At 54.0% G+C, this 19,731-nt stretch overlaps 8 protein-coding genes across 8 annotated transcripts; 3 read left to right on the top strand and 5 right to left on the bottom strand.

Moving 5' to 3' along the window:
* Positions 1 to 977: 977 nt before the first annotated feature.
* Positions 978 to 1,470, top strand: PG985_012291 (uncharacterized protein; the record flags this gene model as incomplete). Its single annotated transcript, XM_066832058.1, has 2 exons — positions 978 to 1,039; positions 1,152 to 1,470. Coding segments are annotated over 2 exons (381 nt in total), but the record flags the coding sequence as incomplete, so codon positions are not given.
* Positions 1,471 to 1,893: 423 nt separating this feature from the next.
* Positions 1,894 to 4,115, bottom strand: PG985_012290 (uncharacterized protein; the record flags this gene model as incomplete). Its single annotated transcript, XM_066832057.1, has 5 exons — positions 1,894 to 3,083; positions 3,143 to 3,644; positions 3,707 to 3,802; positions 3,861 to 3,943; positions 4,007 to 4,115. 5 exons carry the CDS (start codon positions 4,113 to 4,115, stop codon positions 1,894 to 1,896), a joined length of 1,980 nt encoding a protein of 659 aa, XP_066680107.1.
* Positions 4,116 to 5,251: 1,136 nt separating this feature from the next.
* Positions 5,252 to 7,440, top strand: PG985_012289 (uncharacterized protein; the record flags this gene model as incomplete). The annotated part of the gene is made up of 4 exons (XM_066832056.1): positions 5,252 to 5,375; positions 5,437 to 5,625; positions 5,689 to 7,143; positions 7,241 to 7,440. The coding sequence occupies 4 exons, from the start codon at positions 5,252 to 5,254 to the stop codon at positions 7,438 to 7,440; spliced, it is 1,968 nt and encodes a 655-aa protein (XP_066680106.1).
* Positions 7,441 to 7,845: 405 nt separating this feature from the next.
* Positions 7,846 to 8,379, bottom strand: PG985_012288 (uncharacterized protein). The gene is made up of 4 exons (XM_066832055.1): positions 8,345 to 8,379; positions 8,142 to 8,253; positions 8,035 to 8,064; positions 7,846 to 7,893 (listed from the first exon to the last, which is right to left on the bottom strand). Exons 1-4 carry the CDS (start codon positions 8,372 to 8,374, stop codon positions 7,853 to 7,855), a joined length of 213 nt encoding a protein of 70 aa, XP_066680105.1. The 5' UTR covers positions 8,375 to 8,379; the 3' UTR covers positions 7,846 to 7,852.
* A 2,026-nt stretch (positions 8,380 to 10,405) lies between these two features.
* On the top strand, positions 10,406 to 11,584 carry PG985_012287 (RRM domain-containing protein; the record flags this gene model as incomplete). Its single annotated transcript, XM_066832054.1, has 1 exon — positions 10,406 to 11,584. One exon carries the CDS (start codon positions 10,406 to 10,408, stop codon positions 11,582 to 11,584), a length of 1,179 nt encoding a protein of 392 aa, XP_066680104.1.
* A 572-nt stretch (positions 11,585 to 12,156) lies between these two features.
* PG985_012286 (Ribosomal lysine N-methyltransferase s.t1.c11) lies at positions 12,157 to 13,654 on the bottom strand (the record flags this gene model as incomplete). Its single annotated transcript, XM_066832053.1, has 2 exons — positions 12,157 to 13,380; positions 13,535 to 13,654. 2 exons carry the CDS (start codon positions 13,652 to 13,654, stop codon positions 12,157 to 12,159), a joined length of 1,344 nt encoding a protein of 447 aa, XP_066680103.1.
* Positions 13,655 to 14,410: 756 nt separating this feature from the next.
* PG985_012285 (uncharacterized protein) lies at positions 14,411 to 14,935 on the bottom strand (the record flags this gene model as incomplete). The annotated part of the gene is made up of 3 exons (XM_066832052.1): positions 14,411 to 14,532; positions 14,629 to 14,833; positions 14,891 to 14,935. 3 exons carry the CDS (start codon positions 14,933 to 14,935, stop codon positions 14,411 to 14,413), a joined length of 372 nt encoding a protein of 123 aa, XP_066680102.1.
* Positions 14,936 to 16,000: 1,065 nt separating this feature from the next.
* Positions 16,001 to 18,724, bottom strand: PG985_012284 (Chitin synthase regulatory factor 3; the record flags this gene model as incomplete). The annotated part of the gene is made up of 3 exons (XM_066832051.1): positions 16,001 to 16,137; positions 16,207 to 18,411; positions 18,466 to 18,724. 3 exons carry the CDS (start codon positions 18,722 to 18,724, stop codon positions 16,001 to 16,003), a joined length of 2,601 nt encoding a protein of 866 aa, XP_066680101.1.
* Positions 18,725 to 19,731: the final 1,007 nt, after the last annotated feature.

The raw sequence follows: 19,731 nt of genomic DNA, 5'->3' as shown, positions 1-19,731 counted from the left end.
GGGTTGGCGCCATTAACAACATCAACGTGGGATATACGGCAGACGCCGAAAGCCTAACGGTCGAGCAGATAGGTACTTCGCAATCTGCTCAAATCAACAAAACCGAAATTCAATGGACAAGTATGAAGAAAGGTGTGGATTTGGCGAAGACTATGGCATCGATGAGGCAATTTTTATCTGGGGACGTTGAAGTACGAAATGGGCAGGTTTTTGGCAGCGTGGTGTAGACAGGACATAACATGATGATGCCCTTCTTCGGGTCCTGTTCGGCGCGCGCTGACCACGCAGTCTGGCTACTTACTTTGTAGCTAACCTTAGGTTCTTACCCCTCGCTGGATAGGGGCCGAAGTGCTAAGGTCAGTAACTGAGGTGACTGTGATTTTAGGTGCTAGCCCCCCATGCAGCTTAGCCCCTAGGCAGCCAACATCTTAAGAGATCCACCCCTGTCAATATCGCCTTTGTCTTGGTATTCCCTCCAAGAATCCGGGGCTGGACATTACAGCCTTACCGAAATCCTAGTTCACATATATCCATCAATGACCTGCTGCAGGCGGCTAATATAAGCAAAGAGCCTAGAACCTCAATTGATCGGCATTGGACAGAGCAAGCAGGACTGCACCGTTAACACACCCGCCGGTTGGGATCTCGACCACGACTCATACTTAGTCCAAAACCAGAGAAGTCCAACGAACTTGGTTACATTGCGTGAGTTCAATAAGAGCTGGTGTTCGGCGAGTTGAATTGTTATATTACACACACAACTTGTGTATGAGAGTTACCTTGATTTCATACCAAGCAACTGCGTGCATGCTATTTTCCTTCTCTGTACCACTCCTTTGCTCAATCATGGTTCAACACCCCTATGGACTTCATGGTAGTCTCTTGACTAACTGAAGTTCTCGAAGCATATTCTTATCAGCATCTTAGCCGCGGCTGTAGATCGCCTCATAAAACTACCTACCTAGGTAATAACAGCCATGGCTTCTCAGCTGCCATTGTTTCCGCGTGCTGTATTTACCGTAATAGAACCACTTTCACTGTAAGTACGTTTAAGCTGAACCTACTCGGCTGATTTGATATCCAATATCAAGGAGAGTGCCGGGTGGGCTTTGGGGATAGAGATGGCTAATCGCCGGGCACCATACAATCAGCATCGCTGGCTGCGTGGCTCCCTTCATCTCGACAGACTGGTTCATCGAGGAGCAGATAGACTCGCCCCAGCTGCTTCACCATAACGACAATGCTCGCTTGGTCGCACTGCAGCTCGGAAACGCCTATGGACTACTTTTCATTCTGGGCGTCGCTGTCCTCTACACGACCACGGAGCTCAAGGTTGTCCGTAACTACTTATGGGCACTATGGATCGCGGATATAGGCCACATTGGCATCACGGCCTATCTTCTCGGCTATGAACGGTTCATGGCGTTCTCGACTTGGAATGCTATGACCTGGGGAAATATAGGAGCAACGGTAAGTTGAGCGCTTTGTTCAATATCCCTTCTATGAAGCCACCTGACCTTGGGTTGATTATGACTATAGGCTTTTCTGTTCTTGACTCGGACGGCATATCTGTGTGGTCTCTTTGGCGTGGTACCGCCGCCGTCTCCGTCGCCCACAAAGAAAGTGCAGTAAAGCGCACCGGGCCGGCTTGGCTTCGCTACGAGCTAAGCGATGGCCACTAGATTCTACATGAGTTTACATCGCGAGTTTCTAAAGAAGTTTCGAGCGCTGCCTGAAAACCAACTCAGTTCAGAGTCCAAAAGAGTGCGTGTATCAACTATTCAAGGGTGCTGTCTGTGTCCATGGTTACCTTGATGTCGAGAACCCTTTGGCTATGTTATTGAACTCCTCCTATAAGTAATGGAAGAAACCCTGCTATCACCATTGAATCCATCACACATACAACCTGTCTCTTTGCAACTCACCAACCTCTGCTGAGATTCCGAATACTATCTTGCCTGTCGTGTCTTCCGCTTGCGCATCGCCGAGTCTTACAACCTCATCGCCCAACGATCTTGCCCGCTCTGTCACGTCAAGTGGACCCGACAACCCTGTGGCGCCCAGGTGCTTGTTGTGGTATGTAAGACCTACAACCGGGTCAAACATATCAGGAGCCTTGGCTTGAACTCCTAGGACGATACCGACGATGCCACCCACAATGAGCGTGGTCGATGCCACGAACAGAATACTGATCCAGGGCCAATTTGATTTGTACAGATTCGATTTATGAGTGACCACAGCATTCACGGAGGCCCCGAAGAAAAGAGTGTTCTCGAGATGGCCCGGAAAACAAGAGCTGGTGTTCACCTTGCAGTTGCCGGCAAAGGTGGCGTCAATAATATCGACTCCCTTGGCGGGGATGTGGTCCGGCCCATAGAGGCTCAGATTCCCCGACGGCAGGTCCCCGGCAAAGGCCATAGGCGCATAGAAGAGCTGGATGTACGTGTTCAGAGCCATGGCGGCACGCTCGGCGACGAGTTGGCTGGGTACGCGGCTCAGGTCCACGAGGGTGTTGTTGGCGCTGGGATTGAACTTGTGAACCTCGTACACGGGTATCTTGGACGAATCGTTGAGGAAGTACTCCAGTATATTCGAGGATTGAGAGAAACTGCGAGACCGCACGAACTGTTTCGAAATCTGCTCCAACACCGCGACAGCCCAATGGTCAAACACTGTGAAATTGGGGTTCCGCAAATCCGTCTTGGACCACCTCATGGCAGTGACCATGCAAGCACCATCCTCGCAGCTCACTTTGGATTCGACGAGGGATTGCGTTGCTGCACATGTGGTGGACGTTGTCACATTGAAGTCAGTGCCGACTTCGCCGGGCAAAGGTACCGTTTGGCCAGAGCCAGACAAGAACGTGATGCGCCGCGGCGCTGTGAACGAAGCGTTCCGTTTCTCCGTCTCGCTCAAGTCACTATAACCGAGGAAAATGTTCGATCGACCACTCTCTTGGTCCGCAGTACCAAACATGCCATCATACTCGCAATCGTCGCAACGAGCTATGAGGCCGTACTGAAGCGGTCCGTCACGCAATATCGCAGTGGGTTCACATGACAGAGAGACATAAGACGACTCCACTACAACAGTCGAAAGTTAGTGAACGAGAAATCGAGTCCAGTTCAAGAGGGAAACTTACATGACATATTTGCACTCCCTTGACGGGGAATTCCCACTATTGGAATCCCCATAAGGGCTGAATAGGTCTCGGCAGTTCGGTTATGGTCTGACATTTGAAGCCAACCTTCATCGTCCGCAGAAGACTCGTCAAGTCGCTCGATGCGTGGGATCTTGACATTGCCCCAGTTGTCCCGGGGCCCTTCCTTAACCTCCTGGTTCTGCAAAAGAGCCGACCCAAAAGTGTAGTCCACCGCCAGGGGGACCTCGGTCTCGAAGAGGTACAGGTAGTAATTGCGAACGACGAGGCTCCCTCCCGGTCCCAGGTCTACATAGCGCAATGGAACGATCTCGGTAGATGTCTCATTGAAGTGATGAACCAGCCTGAGCACGGCTTGGCTTCCTAGCGGAGAGAGCGACCAGAGCACTATCAATAGCACAGCAACAACACTGATCTCGCGGAGCTGGAACGGACTGGTGACAGAGTCAAAGACAGTGCGAATATTCATCAGGCGCCATAAAATCTGGCGATTTTGTATTTTAGCAGTGCTGTAAATCCATGATTCGTGACCGGCAGCCGACTTACTCTCATTTTAAGTCCCCTCTCGACGTAGTACCGGCCAAGATGCCTGAGCATCCGACCCACAAGGGCGGCAAAGAGAATAGGAAATACGGTAGGCCCCTTTTCACCCAGAGATTAGTCGTGGACAGTATGCGAGAAGGTGAGTGCATTTTCATACCAGCGTCATGGCAGTTTCGACCGCAGGCCCAATACCCTCCAGAGCTGGCCGGCCTTGTAAACTCACAGCCAAGGCCGCGAGAACTGTCCGAACAATTGACTATCAGAAGGGCACTGCTGTAGGTAACACAACCAGATTGGACTCACATAGAAAAGCGAGTGCTCCCAACACCAGAAAGACGTCGAAAATCATGATGGGGAACCATTGCATCTTTGGTTTCCAGGGCTGGACCAATGCGTGATATGTCTCGGGCATTTTTATCTAGGTATTCGGCTTCTTCGAAAACAGGCTTGTCGATTCAAAGTTTGGTGGACCGATGAGGCCGCCTTCCCCTTTATAACATATTGAATTGGCATCTCTTATATAAACAACAAAGGCGATATATCAGCTATGAAAAGTCGGGAAACCAGTGTCCGCCTCCGCCACTGCTACGAATAGCAAACCAACAGTGTCATCTTAAATTGACCGGGCTTGCGTAGGCAGCTGGGATGCAAATATTGTGAATAGTCAGAATAACAGAAGAAAGGGAGCCTGTTACAACAAAGAACTGTGGAAATGAGGAGAGAGCCAGGCCAAGCAGATCGGACCCGGCTGGATACGATATATGACCAGTTCTATGATGGCCATACCGATCTACTGCAGTTGACAATTGCTGCGCCAAATGATTGCCCCTACTTAGACAACGCACACATTGCCTGAGACTGTTGGGACGTATTATACTCTGGGCGACTCCTAACGGGGTTTTACGTCAAGTGGCCGGACTGCTGGGATATTGCGAGAATTCTGACCGTAGGCCCATTTAGGTTGCGGCAGTAATACGTGATTGGATGACGACTGCCCCAGAGGTCTGTACCGACTGGACTGCATGCTCTTAAAATACACCTTTGTCGTATAGATCGCGAAATTTAGATATGTCCGAGATCTGATAGCAACGGCTACGGGTTATTATCTGGACGGAACCATCAAGGCTACAGCTACGGCTTTGCTTGTAATATCCGTGAAGCTGTTGTAACAACGGTGGCAGGCGGCAGGTGGCAGGTGGCAGGGTGGTTTGCCCCTGTGTCGGGTAAAAACCCCACCTCCGGGCCACTTTAAGTCCGCGTAACGCCGATGACCTGCATGGCATAGCTGCGGATAAGTCAGCTATCGGAATCCCCGCTGTATCTATCCGGGGGTCGATGTCATCATGAGACTCGAGGTCGCCTTCTTCCTTCTCACTTGTCACTATATACTATTACTACTTGGGTGACTGCATCTGCTGGCAGATTAGGTATTCAATTCAACCAGTTCCCATACCACTGCTAGTTTCATGGTGAGACTGTTCCAACTGCATTGAAGCAACCACGGTCTTGTGTGCATCGGTGCAGGTAACCCGTTGAGCTCCGGGCAAGATGAGTTCGCCGTCGGAATCCGATGACATCCACCAACGGTATGCCGATCTATTCCACGACGCCCAAGACGATCACGACGAAGACGCCGACCCGGACTACGAGAACGAGCAAGACGAGTTCCACGGTACAATGCATCCTGCTGCCAACCCGACATTATGAGGGCCCCGACTGACACTTTGAGGTAGATGCCGAGGAGGGTGAAGATGAGGACGAGGACGAGGACGAAGAAGAAGACGAGGAGGAGGACGATGACGACGACGACGACGACGTCCGATTCTTAGTTGAGGTCGAAGGCGATGACGAAGAAGAAGAGGACGGCAATGCGGCTGCGGCGGGAATAACTATGCAGCAGCGGTTAATCCGCCTTGTGATGAGTACGCCACCATGCTTACCACGACGAAGCTAGGACTATCTATTGACATGAACCATCTACTCAGACAACCAAGTGGGCCTTTCGCAGGCTCAAGTGATCACGCTGTTACGGAACTCCAACCTGGGACACCTGATATTCTCTAACGACGATGATGACGAGGACATGCAATGGGGTCGGCGGCGGCGCCGCCGCCCCCTAGACCCGGACCGGTTTCCCAAATACCCGAGCGAGGAAGGCCAGGAGCTCATGAACTCGGGTAAATTCGGAGGCACGGAGCTGTCGGCGAACCCCCTGAGGACCAAGAAGCGATTGGCACGCCGCATACTCGACCGCGAGCTGGGCGTGGGCGGGCCGGCGTATCGACGGGTCAACCAGTCGATGATGAAGCAGTCCATGCTGCCCACCACCGATGCGGAGATGGTCATCAAGTATCAAGAGCCGGTATATTCGGGCCAGTTCTCCGACGACGGCAACTTTTTCTACTCTTGTGTCAAGGACTTCAGGGTCCGCATGTATGACACGTCAAATCCGTACAACTGGAGGCATTACAAGACCGTCACGTTTCCTTTTGGTTCGTGGACTCTGACCGATGCCTCGCTGAGCCCAGACAATAAATGGCTCGCGTATACCTCGATCCAGAGCAACGTGTGCCTGGCGCCTACAGACCCTAACGACACTGGTGACCCCTACACCTTGAATTTAGCCAGTGCCGGTCCCGGCGGGAACGGTTGGCACAGCGCGTTTGGTATCTGGTCGATCCGATTCTCCGGAGACGGGCGCGAGCTCGTCGCCGGAACCAACGCCGATTCCATAGTGGTCTACGACATCGAATCCCGCCGCGTGCTACACCAGATCAGGGGACACGAGAACCACGTAAATGCCGTGTGCTTTGCCGACAAACAGTCGCCGCACATCCTGTACTCCGGATCCGACGACACGACCATCAAGGTTTGGGATCGACGCAGCATGGGCAACGGGCGGGAGGCCGGTGCGTTCGTGGGCCACATCGAGGGCCTGACGTACATCGACAGCAAAGGCGACGGGCGATACATCCTGTCCAACGGCAAGGACCAGAGCATGAAGCTCTGGGACCTGCGCAAGATGTACACCTCGGCCCAGTTCTCCGAGATGGATCCCACGCAGCACACCCGCCTGGGCACCGGCTTCGACTACCGCTGGGAATCGTACGACGACACGACGTGGTTCCCGCACCCCAACGACAACTCCGTGGTCACTTTCCGCGGCGGCCACAGGATCCTGCGGACCCTCATCCGGTGTCACTTCTCGCCGCCCGGGAGCACCGACTCGAGATACGTCTACACCGGTAGCTACGACGGCAAGGTTTACATTTACAACTTGGACGGTACCCCGGCAGGAGAACTCGACGTGCAAGAAGCGACGATGAGGGAAACCCTGCCGCGGAGTATCAGACCTCATCGCCATAGAGGCTCAAATTATCGGGGTGGTTTCACTTGCGTCAGAGATGCCAGTTGGCACCCCAATGCGCCATTCATTGCTGGTGAGTACCCATGTCCTCTCTACCATTCCCCCTGCATTCGTGAGATCTGGGAGTCATAGGAACCCCATAAACAAGCAAGCTAACCTTGTACTTCCAGCTTCTGCTCTTAACGGGGGAGACCATGCGATAGGCACCGTATCGGTTCACTCTTTTAACGAGTCTCATGGAGACGAGGCCGAGCCGAGAATGGGCCTCTCATATACTGACCGGCTAAAGCCAATCGGCGATCATTCCAGCCTCTATAATGATGAGGACGAAGAGGAGGATGAGTTTGGTGTCGACTTTGGCCGATTATAAGGCTGATATTATACTAAATTGATGTGTGGCAAAAACCATGCGCTCTCTGTTTCGGGCACGACAGAGCTCAAACTCAGAGTTCAACAAAAGGGTCTTCGTTTGGTACGAAACCGTATATAGGCTTAATAGACGAATCCAGGATAAACAAATCAAGGGTGTAATTTTTTTTTTGGCCCTGTTGGCTGGCTAGCTTGCTACGATCGTGCGCTCATATGCAACCCATCGTTCCAGCCCATTGTCGTGTCGGTCAGGCCAGGCGGCTCGCCCGTCAAGACGGCCATGCCTGTGCGTTATTCTTTGCTGCCTTCCATGTTATGCTCTTTGTTGCGAGCACCAATGCCTCTCCTATAAGGCTCTGACCATCGCGCTCCAGGTCGTTTCGTTCCAATACTCCTCCAAATCGTGTCCGAGTTTATGCGCCACCGACGAGGATGTTGTTGACGGGTATGTGAACTAAATTTCAGCACGTCAGCATGCCATTGTGTAAGTCATGCGATGCATTATGGGGCGTCGTTGAAACCAAGATATAGCATCGCCATTGGCGAACTCTCGACAGGTATCGGGCTGTTTCCGGGGGGGGGGGGGGCGACTTACTCAGCTTCACGACGTAGCCAACAGCGCCCACTATAAGGGAAAGTAGCAGTTAGTAAACCATGGTTCGCTTGGACATGTGCCTTTGGATTGTCCGGGGGTGGACTTACTGATCAAGAAACCCACACCAACAGCCTGGCAGATGCGCACGAACTCCTTTTGATCGGGCTTCTGGCAGCGGTTCATGAATTGGGTGCCCTCCTTGACGAACTCGCGCGGGACCTATGACCGCTTGTTAGTTTCAGTGCACAGAGTGCGGCGCAATCTCGCGGCTTTCGCAACAGCAGCAGGGAGGAGGGGGATGTGTCCTTACGTCGAGGAATTCTTGTACTTGGTCAGACATGTTGGAGATGTGTGTATGTGGTCTGTCGCGCGGAACGAAAATGGAAAAGAGGCGGAGGAGAGAGGTATGTGAAAGGAGCGTTGATGGTGTGTTACGTGGGAATAATTAAGTGGTGATGTATGTCGCGTGGTGGTAAATGGTCGAGCAAGCTGCCTCTCCGATAAGTTTTAATGGGGATTTGTTCGATGCGGCCAGATTGCCTCCTTCCCTTAATTGCTGGCTGCTACCCTGGCACTGGGCTTTGGGCGGGCGGCGGCTGTAGGTTCAATGTTAGGTACACTAACCGTCCGCTTCCACCAGCCGTGGCCAGCTCAAGCCTTATCGATTGATTAACCCACACCACCCCATACAGGCGGGTGGCCCTCTGTCCTCTGTTTGGTTGGCCCGAACAGGTAGCGGCGCGGATGGGGGGAGCAGCTTGGCAATAAGGTGTCAACGGCATAATCGCATAACACCCTACATATTCGCCCGCGGTTGCGCATTAGTAGTACTGTGGCAAAAGAGTCATTCGTATTGACCTGACCCAAGGGGCAACAGAAGCTAGGTAGTTATGTACATAAGTCGTATCTGTCTTGTTCAACCAATACATTAGGTAAGTAGGTACGCAATTGGATATATAAAGTTGCTGTGATACTGTGTGATACACCAAGTTGTTCGATGAATAGCCGACAGGTTGGTTTCTTCCGGATATGGGCATTGTACAGTAATCCATCACCTAGAGGGCAGGCTTCTGGGTACATATCTAGGCGCACCTGATAGACAGGGATAATTGGCAGTGACCCAGCGTCGTACCTACCCGAACAGTGAGCGAGCCCCTTATGTGTGGGTCGGTTTTAGCATTTGGGGGTCTTTCCAATTCGATTGAGAGCCCAAGCTCGGCGCTCAAGCTTCAAGTACATCCATGACCATAAGCCCGTCGTTGCCCGTCGTCCGACATCAGCTTTTGTAAGTAAAGCCTGACATCGGCTGCGACACCCAACCAACAACAACGACGCCATCTTCAGACGGACACGTCGCTTTCCTTTTTCCCTTCGCCACACTCCTCCACCCGAAGGCGGACACCGCAGTCGACGGTTCAAAACATCGCACGTCTGCGCCTGCTATAGATTCGCCAAGAACGACTGTCCTGCGCGGCGCATCTACTGAACTTCGTGCCTCTCTGTACTTCTAGCTATTTTCTACGTCTTCCAAGGTCTTTGTAAGTTCAAGGCTCCTCCAGTTATTGTGCCGTTGCAGCGCTTCACTTCATTCCGTCGACTTGCTTCCTTGGGCATTTGACTAACAACATTCTGGAAAAGCAACTCGAGATCGAACGACCAAGTCATTTCCAGCCGAATCTTTACTCGAAGGTCACTTCCCAGCGCTTGAGGCTTTTGAACCCTCGAGATCCCGTGCTATTTTCATAAGAGGAAGGGGAAGAGAAACCAGCCCTATTCTGCACACTTTGTACCATACCATTGCCGCTGAAGCTACGCAACGAAGGAGTTGAAACTCCCAAAAGCCGAGCCGAGCGCGTTCTGGGCCACAAGATTGCAAGTACAGAGCTTCGTCTTGCCAGCATTCCATTTGTCGTCAGAAGCAGAAGCAGAGGAGACAACCTACTGGTGCTTGTCCGTTCAGAAGCTTGGAGTGTACGTATTGTGTTTCTACCTTCCTGGCGAATCTGTCTTTTTATTTTGTTTTTCTTGTACTCCTTGGAGATTTCACTTTCCTTCTGGCCATTGTATTTGAGACTGATATAACGGAATGGGGGTAACAGGCCGTTCCTGTATTTACATCGAGAAATACAGTGCAATACTCACACTCTGAAGATCCAGCGTCTGTGATCATAACAAAGCATCCATCCGAGGCACTTACCAAGTACTTACTTACTTTGTTGCCCCAAGGCTGGCAAAAAAGGCCAGTGAGCTCCACGTACGAAACGGGAAAGGAGCTTCGGCCAACGGGGTGCTTATTGATTATATTCGCACCTTCCGATCGTAACTGAATCACATCCATCTCACCTCACTTCACCTTTGAACGACATTCAAAATGGCCGAGGAGGAGTTCGAGATCGATATCTACGGAGATAGTTCCGCTGACCAGCAGCATGGTGGCCATATTTCATCCGCACAGGATACCAACGCCCAAGCCTACGAATCCAACGCTACGGTGACTGTGGCGAACGGTTCCAACACAGCACATGCCCAGAACAATGCCCAAGACGATTACCACGGCGAGGGTGAAGCCCAAAACGGCATGGACACTTACGATGAGGCAGGTGCCCAGACGCAGCATCACCAGGGCGTCAAGCGTAAGGAAGGCTCAGACGACAGACCTATTGATCCAGGTGCAACAAACGCCCTGTTGATCTCCGAACTTCAGTGGTGGACAACTGACGATGATATACGCGGCTTGGTCAAGAAGGCAGGCGTGGAAGCCGAGCTGAAAGACATCACGTTTAGTGAGCACAAGGTGAACGGCAAAAGTAAGGGCCAGGTGTATCTGGACTTTACGTCGCAGCAGGCAGCCACTGCTGGCAAGCATGAGTTTGATGAGTGGGAAGTTGCTCCTGGCAACCGAAAGCCGTCTGTCATCTATCATGGACCCTCGAACCCGTTTAGGACTTTGCCCAAGGATGCACCGACTCGTGGTCATAAGGATCAGGCAGGTGGTCGTGGAGGCTCGACCGCCGGTGGATACAACAACCACAACTCCAACAACAATATGGGCGGAAACTTTGGTGGCGGCGGTGGCTTCCGTGGTCGCGGTGGCTTTAATGGCCCCCGGGGTGGCTACAATCGCAACTTCAACGGAGGCAATATGGGCATGGGTTTTAACAACAACCACATGAACGGCGGTGGCTTCAGCAACGGAAACAACATGGGAGGCAACTTCAACTTCCGCGGAGGTGGCATGATGGGCGGTGGAATGCGTGGTGGCCCAGGCATGGGCCGTGGTGGCCGTGGCGGAATGAACAACGCCATGATGGGAATGGGCAACATGGGAGGCATGCCCATGGGCGGTATGCCCGGCGGTATGCCCGGCGGTATGCCTGGGGGTATGCCCGGAGCTATGGGCGGAATGGGGATGATGGGTGGTGCCATGCAAGGCTTCCAAGGCATGCAGCCTCAGTTCAACCCCGGTTTCTTCGGCGCCAACCAGTCTGGGGGTGGAGGGAACGAATGGCAGCAGAACCCGCACGGTGCAAAGAGACCACGTGGGGAGTAGGATGCTCCAAATGGCCTCAGACCCAGCGTGGTGTTGCCGGCGCGTCCGAACCTACCTGACCGTCAAGCCGACCGCCAGGCCGAGCCTCGTCCTGGCGGCCAGTCCCATCGCTAGGGCGCTTTCATCGTGGTTGGAGCATTTTCCAGAAATCCGGTCGGTCTCGTGATGGCTAAAACCCGGAGGAGTTATACAGCAGGAACGGCGTTTACAACAGGGTTTTTGCAAGTTCTGATTCATATAGACTAATCAGATTAATGGTTTCTACGTTTCTGTACTTTGACGTGATTATGTCAAATCTTGGTCTTGGTTGAATATCATGGATTGACTAAAGGATCTACTAGCACTGGGGTGATGACAATCGGAATAGCTAACAGTAAAACAATCAGCGATAGAATTGTTGGCAGTGGGATGATTAGCTATGAATAGGACATAGGATTTAAGGATAACTGGTATGTACCTTTATTCATGAATCGCTAATATGTAAGTACAACATTCGGACGGGCAGTAGACGTCTTGGCATCATGGTCAAGTCGACGATCATAGGATACTCTAGGGGCCGCATGGCTGATCTTTCAATGTGTTTTATTCATGCTTGTCTCGCCCTCTAACCTCTCGATGGTGATACGGACGAGCCTATCGACGTGCCGCCATCGTTTGCACAGCAGCTCTCTTTGGGCCTTGGTGGACGACGGGCCCTCCCCTCCCCTCCCCTCCTCGTCGCCGTCACCGTCCATCGCCGCGACCTTGGCTACCGTGTTCCCGATGGTTTGCACCCGGTACTCTTCCAATAGGTTGATGAACACCTGGTCTATCTCACCCTGTCGCGCGGCGTCGGCGTCCTCGCCCTCTTCGAGGAACCGCCGCCATTCCTCCTCCCGCCCCGCCGGCAGGCAACACAGCGCCCGCAGCGCCACCTGGGTCCGGTAGCAGACGGTGCCCGCGTCCAGCACGTAGCCGCCCAGGAAGCCGACCTCGGACAGCTTGTCCTTGGCGCTGTCGCTCAGGCGCGGCAGCAGGACGTCGTCGAGACCGACCTCGTCCCAGCAGTTCTCCTCCAGCCAATCCTCCCCCTCCTCCTCGTCGCTACCGAGCACGAACCCGTACTCGACCAGCAGCAGGTCGCCCCCGTGTCGGCCGTAGCAGATGCGCACCTCGTCCCCCGCGGCGTAGCACCGGTCGGCCCGCACCGTGAACGAGGCCGCGTCGAAGGCGACGTGGCACCAGCCCGTGCGCGACCCGGCGTGGTTGAAGAGGTCCGCCACGGGCTGCAGCACCATGCGGTCCTCCTTGGCGCGGCGTCGCAGGCGGGGGCTTTCGTGGTAGAAGGTGCGCGTATTGACGAGGAGCCAGGCGTGGATGAACCTTTGCTTCTTCGCGTTTGCATCTGCTGCTGCGCCATCGGTCTTCTTGTCGGTATCATCGCCATTGGCGTCAGATGGCGAAGGTGAAGAGGAAGAAGAAGAAGGGGAAGAAGGAGAGGAGGAAAGGAACAGCCTGGACGCGGCGGCCCAGTCCCGCTCCACCTTGGCACGCTGCCGCGCCAGCAGAGCGCGCGCCGGGCCGGGGAGCAGCTCCTGGAGTGCCGGAGGCCAGTGCAGCGGCATGCTGGCAAAGTCGGCGGGCGTGGGACACACGGCGTTCCAGGCCGCGTACGTGTCGCTGGAGTCCAGGGCCAGGTCGGCAGCGAGCAGGCCGTGGACCGAGATGTCCCGGGGCAGGCGGCGGGACAGCGACTTGGGCACCGTCTCTATGCTGCGCAGGCATTTTGCCGGGACCTCCAGAAGGATCTCATCGGGCTTTCATATGGCACGTGTCAGTATAGCGTATAAATAGTAAGCGAGACAGAGGTATCATCATCAGTAAGTATCATTCGATACTAGGTGAGACAGACATATGACAGGCCAGAGACGAAGACGGAATGAACAAGAAGTCGGGCAAATAATTACTCACTTGGATCGTTCGGGTAGCTACTATACCCATTCCGCGACCTGGCAGGCGCTGGGGCGCTATGCCGTCCAGCTTGACGCCTTTGGCCTCGGCCCATTGCAGCAACTGCTCGTGAGGTTCCATGGCCGAGAGAGCTGGTTGGTGGTAGATTGGGCGTGTAAGTATCAATGCCAGAGACACTGTGGCGCAGAAGTGTGTGTGAAGCAGAGAAACTGCCTGATTCGTTCATGGATAAGTTTTGTCCTCGAATTTTCTTGATCTGGATGCTGGCATACTCGGAGCGAATTGCAGAGATGATGAGCTGCACCCGACCCAGGACATGAAAAGTATCGCTCTTCCACAGAAAAACAAACCGACTGCACTCATAACATCGTCGTTGTGACCACGGCCCATCATTTTGCATTTCATGCTACTGTTCGTTTAGAAACAACCGACTTGGGATGAGTGGAGTGGGCTGATTGCGCCACACTTGCACACCCGGGGCCCGGGGTAGGCTGTGTAATAGATACGCGAAGCGTCGCTCCTCTCGGCTTTGCTACGCAGGTATGAACGGAAAAAGAGAGAACATTTTGGCAGAGTAGAAAATATCCATTTACATCGTCAATGCGGTATCGACTAGGAGGCCACTTGCCGGCCCCTCCTCCCCAGATTAGCAAGTGCGGACCAGAGTGTTGAATATGCCTGTCCCGAACACGGCTTGGCTGGCTGGCTGTCTGTCGCAACAAGCCTCCATACAATTTAGGAGGTAGGTTATGTATGATACAATACACGGTACATTATAGTACAGATGCCAATCGCCCCTGTTGAGTCGGCACCTATAACCCACGAACGCCTACATATGTTTTTAGCCCCGGGTATCCCGTTCACTGGAACTGGAGTTCATAGTCCCGATTCCTTGCGCAAGGTCTCCTGCCGCGCCTTTGCCTCCGCCGCATTCTTCGCATCCTCCCGTAACCGTTCCTCCCTGTACTTCCTCCTCGCTTCGTCTTGCACCGTCCATACTGTTTAGTTCACAAAACGTTGATTAGCAAGCCAACCCCTCGTGATCCAATGCGAGAGAGAGAGTTAGAGAGAGATGTTTTGTGGGTGTCGCGTACTATGACGGTCGTCCTTGGAGTCGGTCTTGAGCTGCGTGACGAAGTCGTCAAACTCCTTCTGCCGCTCATACCGGCGGTTGAGGCTCTTCTTCTGGAGCTCCGGGTTGTAGCGCTTGAAGAGTTCCTCGTCGGTCGGCTGGACGTAGTAGACGAGCGCCGGGCCGCCGACGCAGCAGACGGTGCCTCTGTTCCCGCAACAAGCATCCTGTGTCAGCAATTCGACGGTGCAAGTCCGAAAGCGCAATTGCGTCAGAACTCACACTGCCAGCATCTTCAGCCAAGTGCCTAAGCTTCCTTTTCTGGCCATTTTTGCGTTGAGTCTCCCAGGCGTCGCTGCTGCAAGTCGCGCGCTTTCCGAACAGAACGCAGTGATGAGTGTGCCGGCTCAAATAATCTTGCGCTTCAGTCGCAATGCTGGTCCTAGTAAGTCGTCGGGCAGCGCAGGTACTTCAGACGTAATGTAGGATGTCAGTAGCGCCTCGAGAAGACCAGCAGTCTTCAATGACGATATTCCCGCCCAATCCAGGGTCTCTCTTATCGATAAGGCAGTAGCCCAATGCTGTGGCTGAAACTACTCACATACCTACCTGCGATGTTGTGTGTGTGCATGGGCGTGACTTTATTAAACGGTGCCTCTTGCGATATGGTACCTAAGTTGACCGACAAGACAACCTACTTGCACGTAACATCTCTTAAGAATTCATAACAGGTATCAGGATTGGGTGAACAAGACACCTGGTATTGTTCAGCTCTTCTCCTATCGTTTGTAAAGGAGGCAAACAACCTCCTAACGAGTACCACTAGTCCTACAAGATAGAAAGACCCGGAAATAACCCCAAACATTGATATTCTACAAACGCCCTCTTCGTCTCGTCATGTCGATGCCTCTTTTTGCCCGTCCATGTATTATGCAAATTGTAGTACGCGAACTTCGCCCACCGTATGGAAAACGTCGTGCCCTTCGACAACAGGTGGTGGCGCATTAGGTAGAGCAAATGAATCAAATCGCAACCACTCGAGAACGCCAGCTTAGAGCGGCAGCCCTGATAGATAAGCCATCAAGCTGGGATCCAGATCCACCGGGTATCATAGTCATGTAATTGGCGTCTTATCAAAAGACTATCTCGAAGCTACGCGACGGAACGACGGCCGAGCGTCGCAGAATGGATCGTGTAGCGGCGTTTGCGAGACAAGCCCCCGTTGGGGGTCGCCAGGGCGGCCGCACTTATCCCCCCAACGATGTGCTTGAGCTTTTGCGCGTCGGCAGTGAGGTCTTGCGAGCTGGGAATACGTCGTCCAAGGCTTTGGATGCTTCAGCGGCCAACTCAGCTTCGTCTAGCGGAGGCGGCGGTGTTGGCAATGTCCGGGCGCCCTACATCACCGAACATTCGCCCTCCTGCTGCTTGCCAATCTTGCTTCGCGAGATTCGCTCACGGGGACGCCCGGGCCCATTCTTGCCGGACCTCTTCAGGTCTTCGAGACGCTCCCGTGCCTTGGGGAAATCCTGGGCTGCAAGCAAAAGTTAGCTCAGTCTTCTATGACGTACTGTCACTTCAGGATAAGGCTATGTGAACTTACCAGCCGCCCTCCAATACCAACGCTTGGCATCTTCCAGGTTTGCGGGCACACCAATACCGACTTCAGTAAAGTAACCCATGGCGTATTCCGCCTTGGCCAATCCGGCCTGCGCTGCCTTTCTGGCCCAAAGGAAGGCTTCGGTATCGCTCTGTTGCAAGACACCCTCGCTGCCTGTCAGGTACCAACCGCTCAATGCAAGTTCCGATTGATGCTCCTCTTGAGTTGCTGCTCGCGAGTACCACATTATGGACGCTCGCGGATCAACGGGGCAACCCATAAGGCCATACTCAAAGGCGCAACCCATTCTGAACTGGCTGAATTTGTAACCCAAATCGGCCGCTTGTTCGAATAGCGTGAATGCGTACGCCTCATCGCGCAGGATCGTGTCGTTCGGCTGTGCCGACTCGTACAAAAGACCCAACTCGTGCAAAGCATGTGGATTCTCTGCGTCCGAACGCTCTGCTGCCCTCTTAAGCCAGCCGACAGCTTCGCGAGGATTTCGTTGTTGACCAAGCAGTCCCTTGAGCAAGATCATGCCAACTTTATACATCGCTGGTGTGTCGCCGAGCGTCGCGGCTCGCTTGTACCACTGAATCGCTTTGAGCGGATCCTTACGCGTACCACCTCCCTCATCATGCCCAATCTCACAGCAGACCGCGGTACGGTATGCAGCTGCAGCGTGACCCAGCTTCGCGGCAGATTGGTACAGAGTGAAGGCCTCCTTGTTATCAGGCTCGAAGCCCAATGTACCACGGCCTTGACAGTCTGCCAAGAAGAACATGGCATCGGAATTCTGGGCGCTCACAAGCTTCTTTAGAATCTTGTGGGCGTCTACGACGTAGCGCTCTCGAGAACGTGCTCTTGCTTTCGGGTCTGGGAGTCTCGGCACAAGGACATCAGCTGCTTCCACGAGCTTTTTCGCAAGTGTCAAGGCAGCTCCCTGGTCATTTGGATCGGACTTGATTATTGCGCGTAGTCGTTCCAATTCCTCCACCGTAACCGGGACTGGCTCAGGCGGACCGTTCTGCACTGGCATTGGCGGGGGCCGCCCCTGAGCGCCGATTGCCGCAGGCGGGGGACCGTTATACTGACGCATGGGAGCAGGCTTATCATTCATATTAACCATCGAGTGAGGCATCAAACCAGGACGGATTGGCGCTGGGTGTCCACTTCCGGGGCCAGCCTGAGAATGAGGAGGCATAGGCATAGGCATAGGCTGTCCATTGTATGCCTGGAAACCGCCATTGGGAACAGGTGGCATCTCAGCGGCCATCTCGAAGACGGCAGCCTGAGGCTCGCGCAAATTCGGTTGTGATTTTGTCCGATTTATCTCGGGAAAGCGCATGGGGCCGCTTTGTTGAGCCATGCCGGCCGGAGGGCCAGGTTGCATGTGTTGGTCAAACGAGGCACGAGGACCATGATCTGGTGCTGCATCGAAGTCGGGGATACCATTCGGGGGACCTTGGGGGTTAAATTCGCTCTCGCGCGGGTTGTAATAAGCGTCGTAGAAATCTCCAAATGATGCTCGTACCGTAGGTTCGTTAGCCCACCCCTGTTGTGGAGCTTGATAATCATAGCCTTGATCAAACTGCCCAGGGGGTCCCGGAGGTCCTGGCGGTCCTGGCGGTCCTGGAGGTCTCATAGGTCCAGGCGGCCCTTGGTTCGGGTACATTCTTTGAGGTGGCGGGCGATTACCTTGTGCTGTTGATGGTCTCGGGGGGCCTCGTCCAGGTGGCCCACTGTAAGGAGCACTATCTGCTCGTATTGGTAAAGGCCCATTCCGCATACCCATAGGGGGCTCTATGTTGTTCGGCATCGTCATACTGCGCTCAGGGGGACCAAAGTCTCCGCGGTTAGGCGACATAGGTGCCCCATATCCATCATCCTCGTACCCGCCGAAGCCTCGCTCTGGTGGGGGCCCGCGTCTGGGATCGGGGTATCCTCTCGGAGGGGGTCCTCTTGGCAGGCTGCGTTGACTTTCCATGGAAGGCCTACGGCCACCATAATCCTCCATAGTCGGGCGTCTTTGCGCGGGTCTGTTCCCGCCAGGGCCGGGGCCGTTGAGATCCATTTGTTGCATGCTATCAAGAATGCGCGACTCCTCGTCAAGGTCGGATGTTCGCTTTTGGCCTGGGAATACTGGGTAGCTACTTCCGCCAAAATCTCGTTCTTGGGGGCTCATTATAGGAGGCGCTTGGCGATTCACTATGCTCGGTTAGTCAAGACAGCCCGAGTACGCTCAGGTTTGGACCTGCTTACTAGATGGGTCTGACGAAGCGGATCGATCAGGGGGTCGACCCCCTCGGTTAGGGGGAGGATAACCACGGCCAGGTCCTGGCATTGGGGCGCCGCCTCGCGGACCTCCTCGCATCATGGGTCCTCCCCTTTCCGCCCATCGGTGGTGGCGGTCTGCCTCTGCCCGGTCCACCCGGCGGTGGCGGCCCATAAGCGTCTTGCGGATATCCTCCAGGGCCTCCTCGTCCATAGTTCCCGCCTTGAGGAGGACCGTATCCATCATTGTAATCGTCAAAACCGCCGTCGTAACCATAATCGTCTTGGTATTGGTCAAACTGCTGTCGTGGAGGACCTGGGTAAGCTCCTCCTCCACCACCACCGCGCGGGGCAGGTCGTTGCGCGGCCATGCCAGCGTATGGTCGCTGGGCCCCGGGGTATGCCATGATTTATGTGTCGATAGACGGCAACGTTCCCTTGTCCCTTCGTTTGGGCTTTGTGGCCAGAGGCCGATAATAACCAGCAATCGACCTCCAGTCGCAGACCTGCTTCGGGGGAGAGCTCGGAGTCGTAGCCTTTAGCGGCGAGCAGCCATCTGTTGGTTCAGGAAGGTGTTTCTGGGGTTGTGCGCGTTCGCAGTGAAATGTCAGTAGAAGAAGAAGGAAAAGGTTTGGCGCGCAAAGATCCGAGGTTCGCCAGGTGGATGTAAGTTCGGTGCAGGGAGTGCGGAACCAAGCTTGGGACCCAGTAGTTTCGCCTCGATAATGATCGCCAGTTTCGGCAGGCCTTGAGGATGCCAACTGGCCGGGTTGGGGCGCTGGCGCGTGGTGTTGTCAGGTGGGGGTACCTGATTGCACTACCGCCAATATGATAAAATGAAGGAATGCGGATGCTAATGAGCAGGTGCAATTCTCGTCTTCAATTGAGGGACGGGTAGAGCTGGCCCTCGTTTCGACCAGTCGAACGAGGAGCGAGTTGAAGCAGCGAGATGGCCTGCCGCCGAAACTGGATGGATTGGACGTGGGTGAACAATGAGGATCCTAGTGTGGTCTTGTGTACGTTTTAGTTAGGATACACAATGGCTCAGTATGTAACGACCAATGCAATCAAAGTCACAGCTGACAAAGGCGAGCACTTGTAACGTTGTGGGCGGCAGCCGACAAGTCATAGGCAAAGAAAAGAAGTGTCTGCTTGGTCGCAACCAATCGAGGGCATGCTTTGGCAGATAATAATATTGCCAAAAAGTTGCGATGAGGGCTCCGATCAACAGGCAAAGTTAAGATTGGACTCGGC

Source organism: Apiospora marii (genome assembly GCF_038362585.1).
Source record: "Apiospora marii strain CBS 49790 chromosome Unknown utg000009l_segment0_segment0, whole genome shotgun sequence".
NCBI classification, from domain to species: Eukaryota; Fungi; Ascomycota; class Sordariomycetes; order Amphisphaeriales; family Apiosporaceae; genus Apiospora; species Apiospora marii.
Note: the sequence above shows the minus strand (reverse complement) of the source record. Positions and strands in the feature narration are given on the sequence as shown.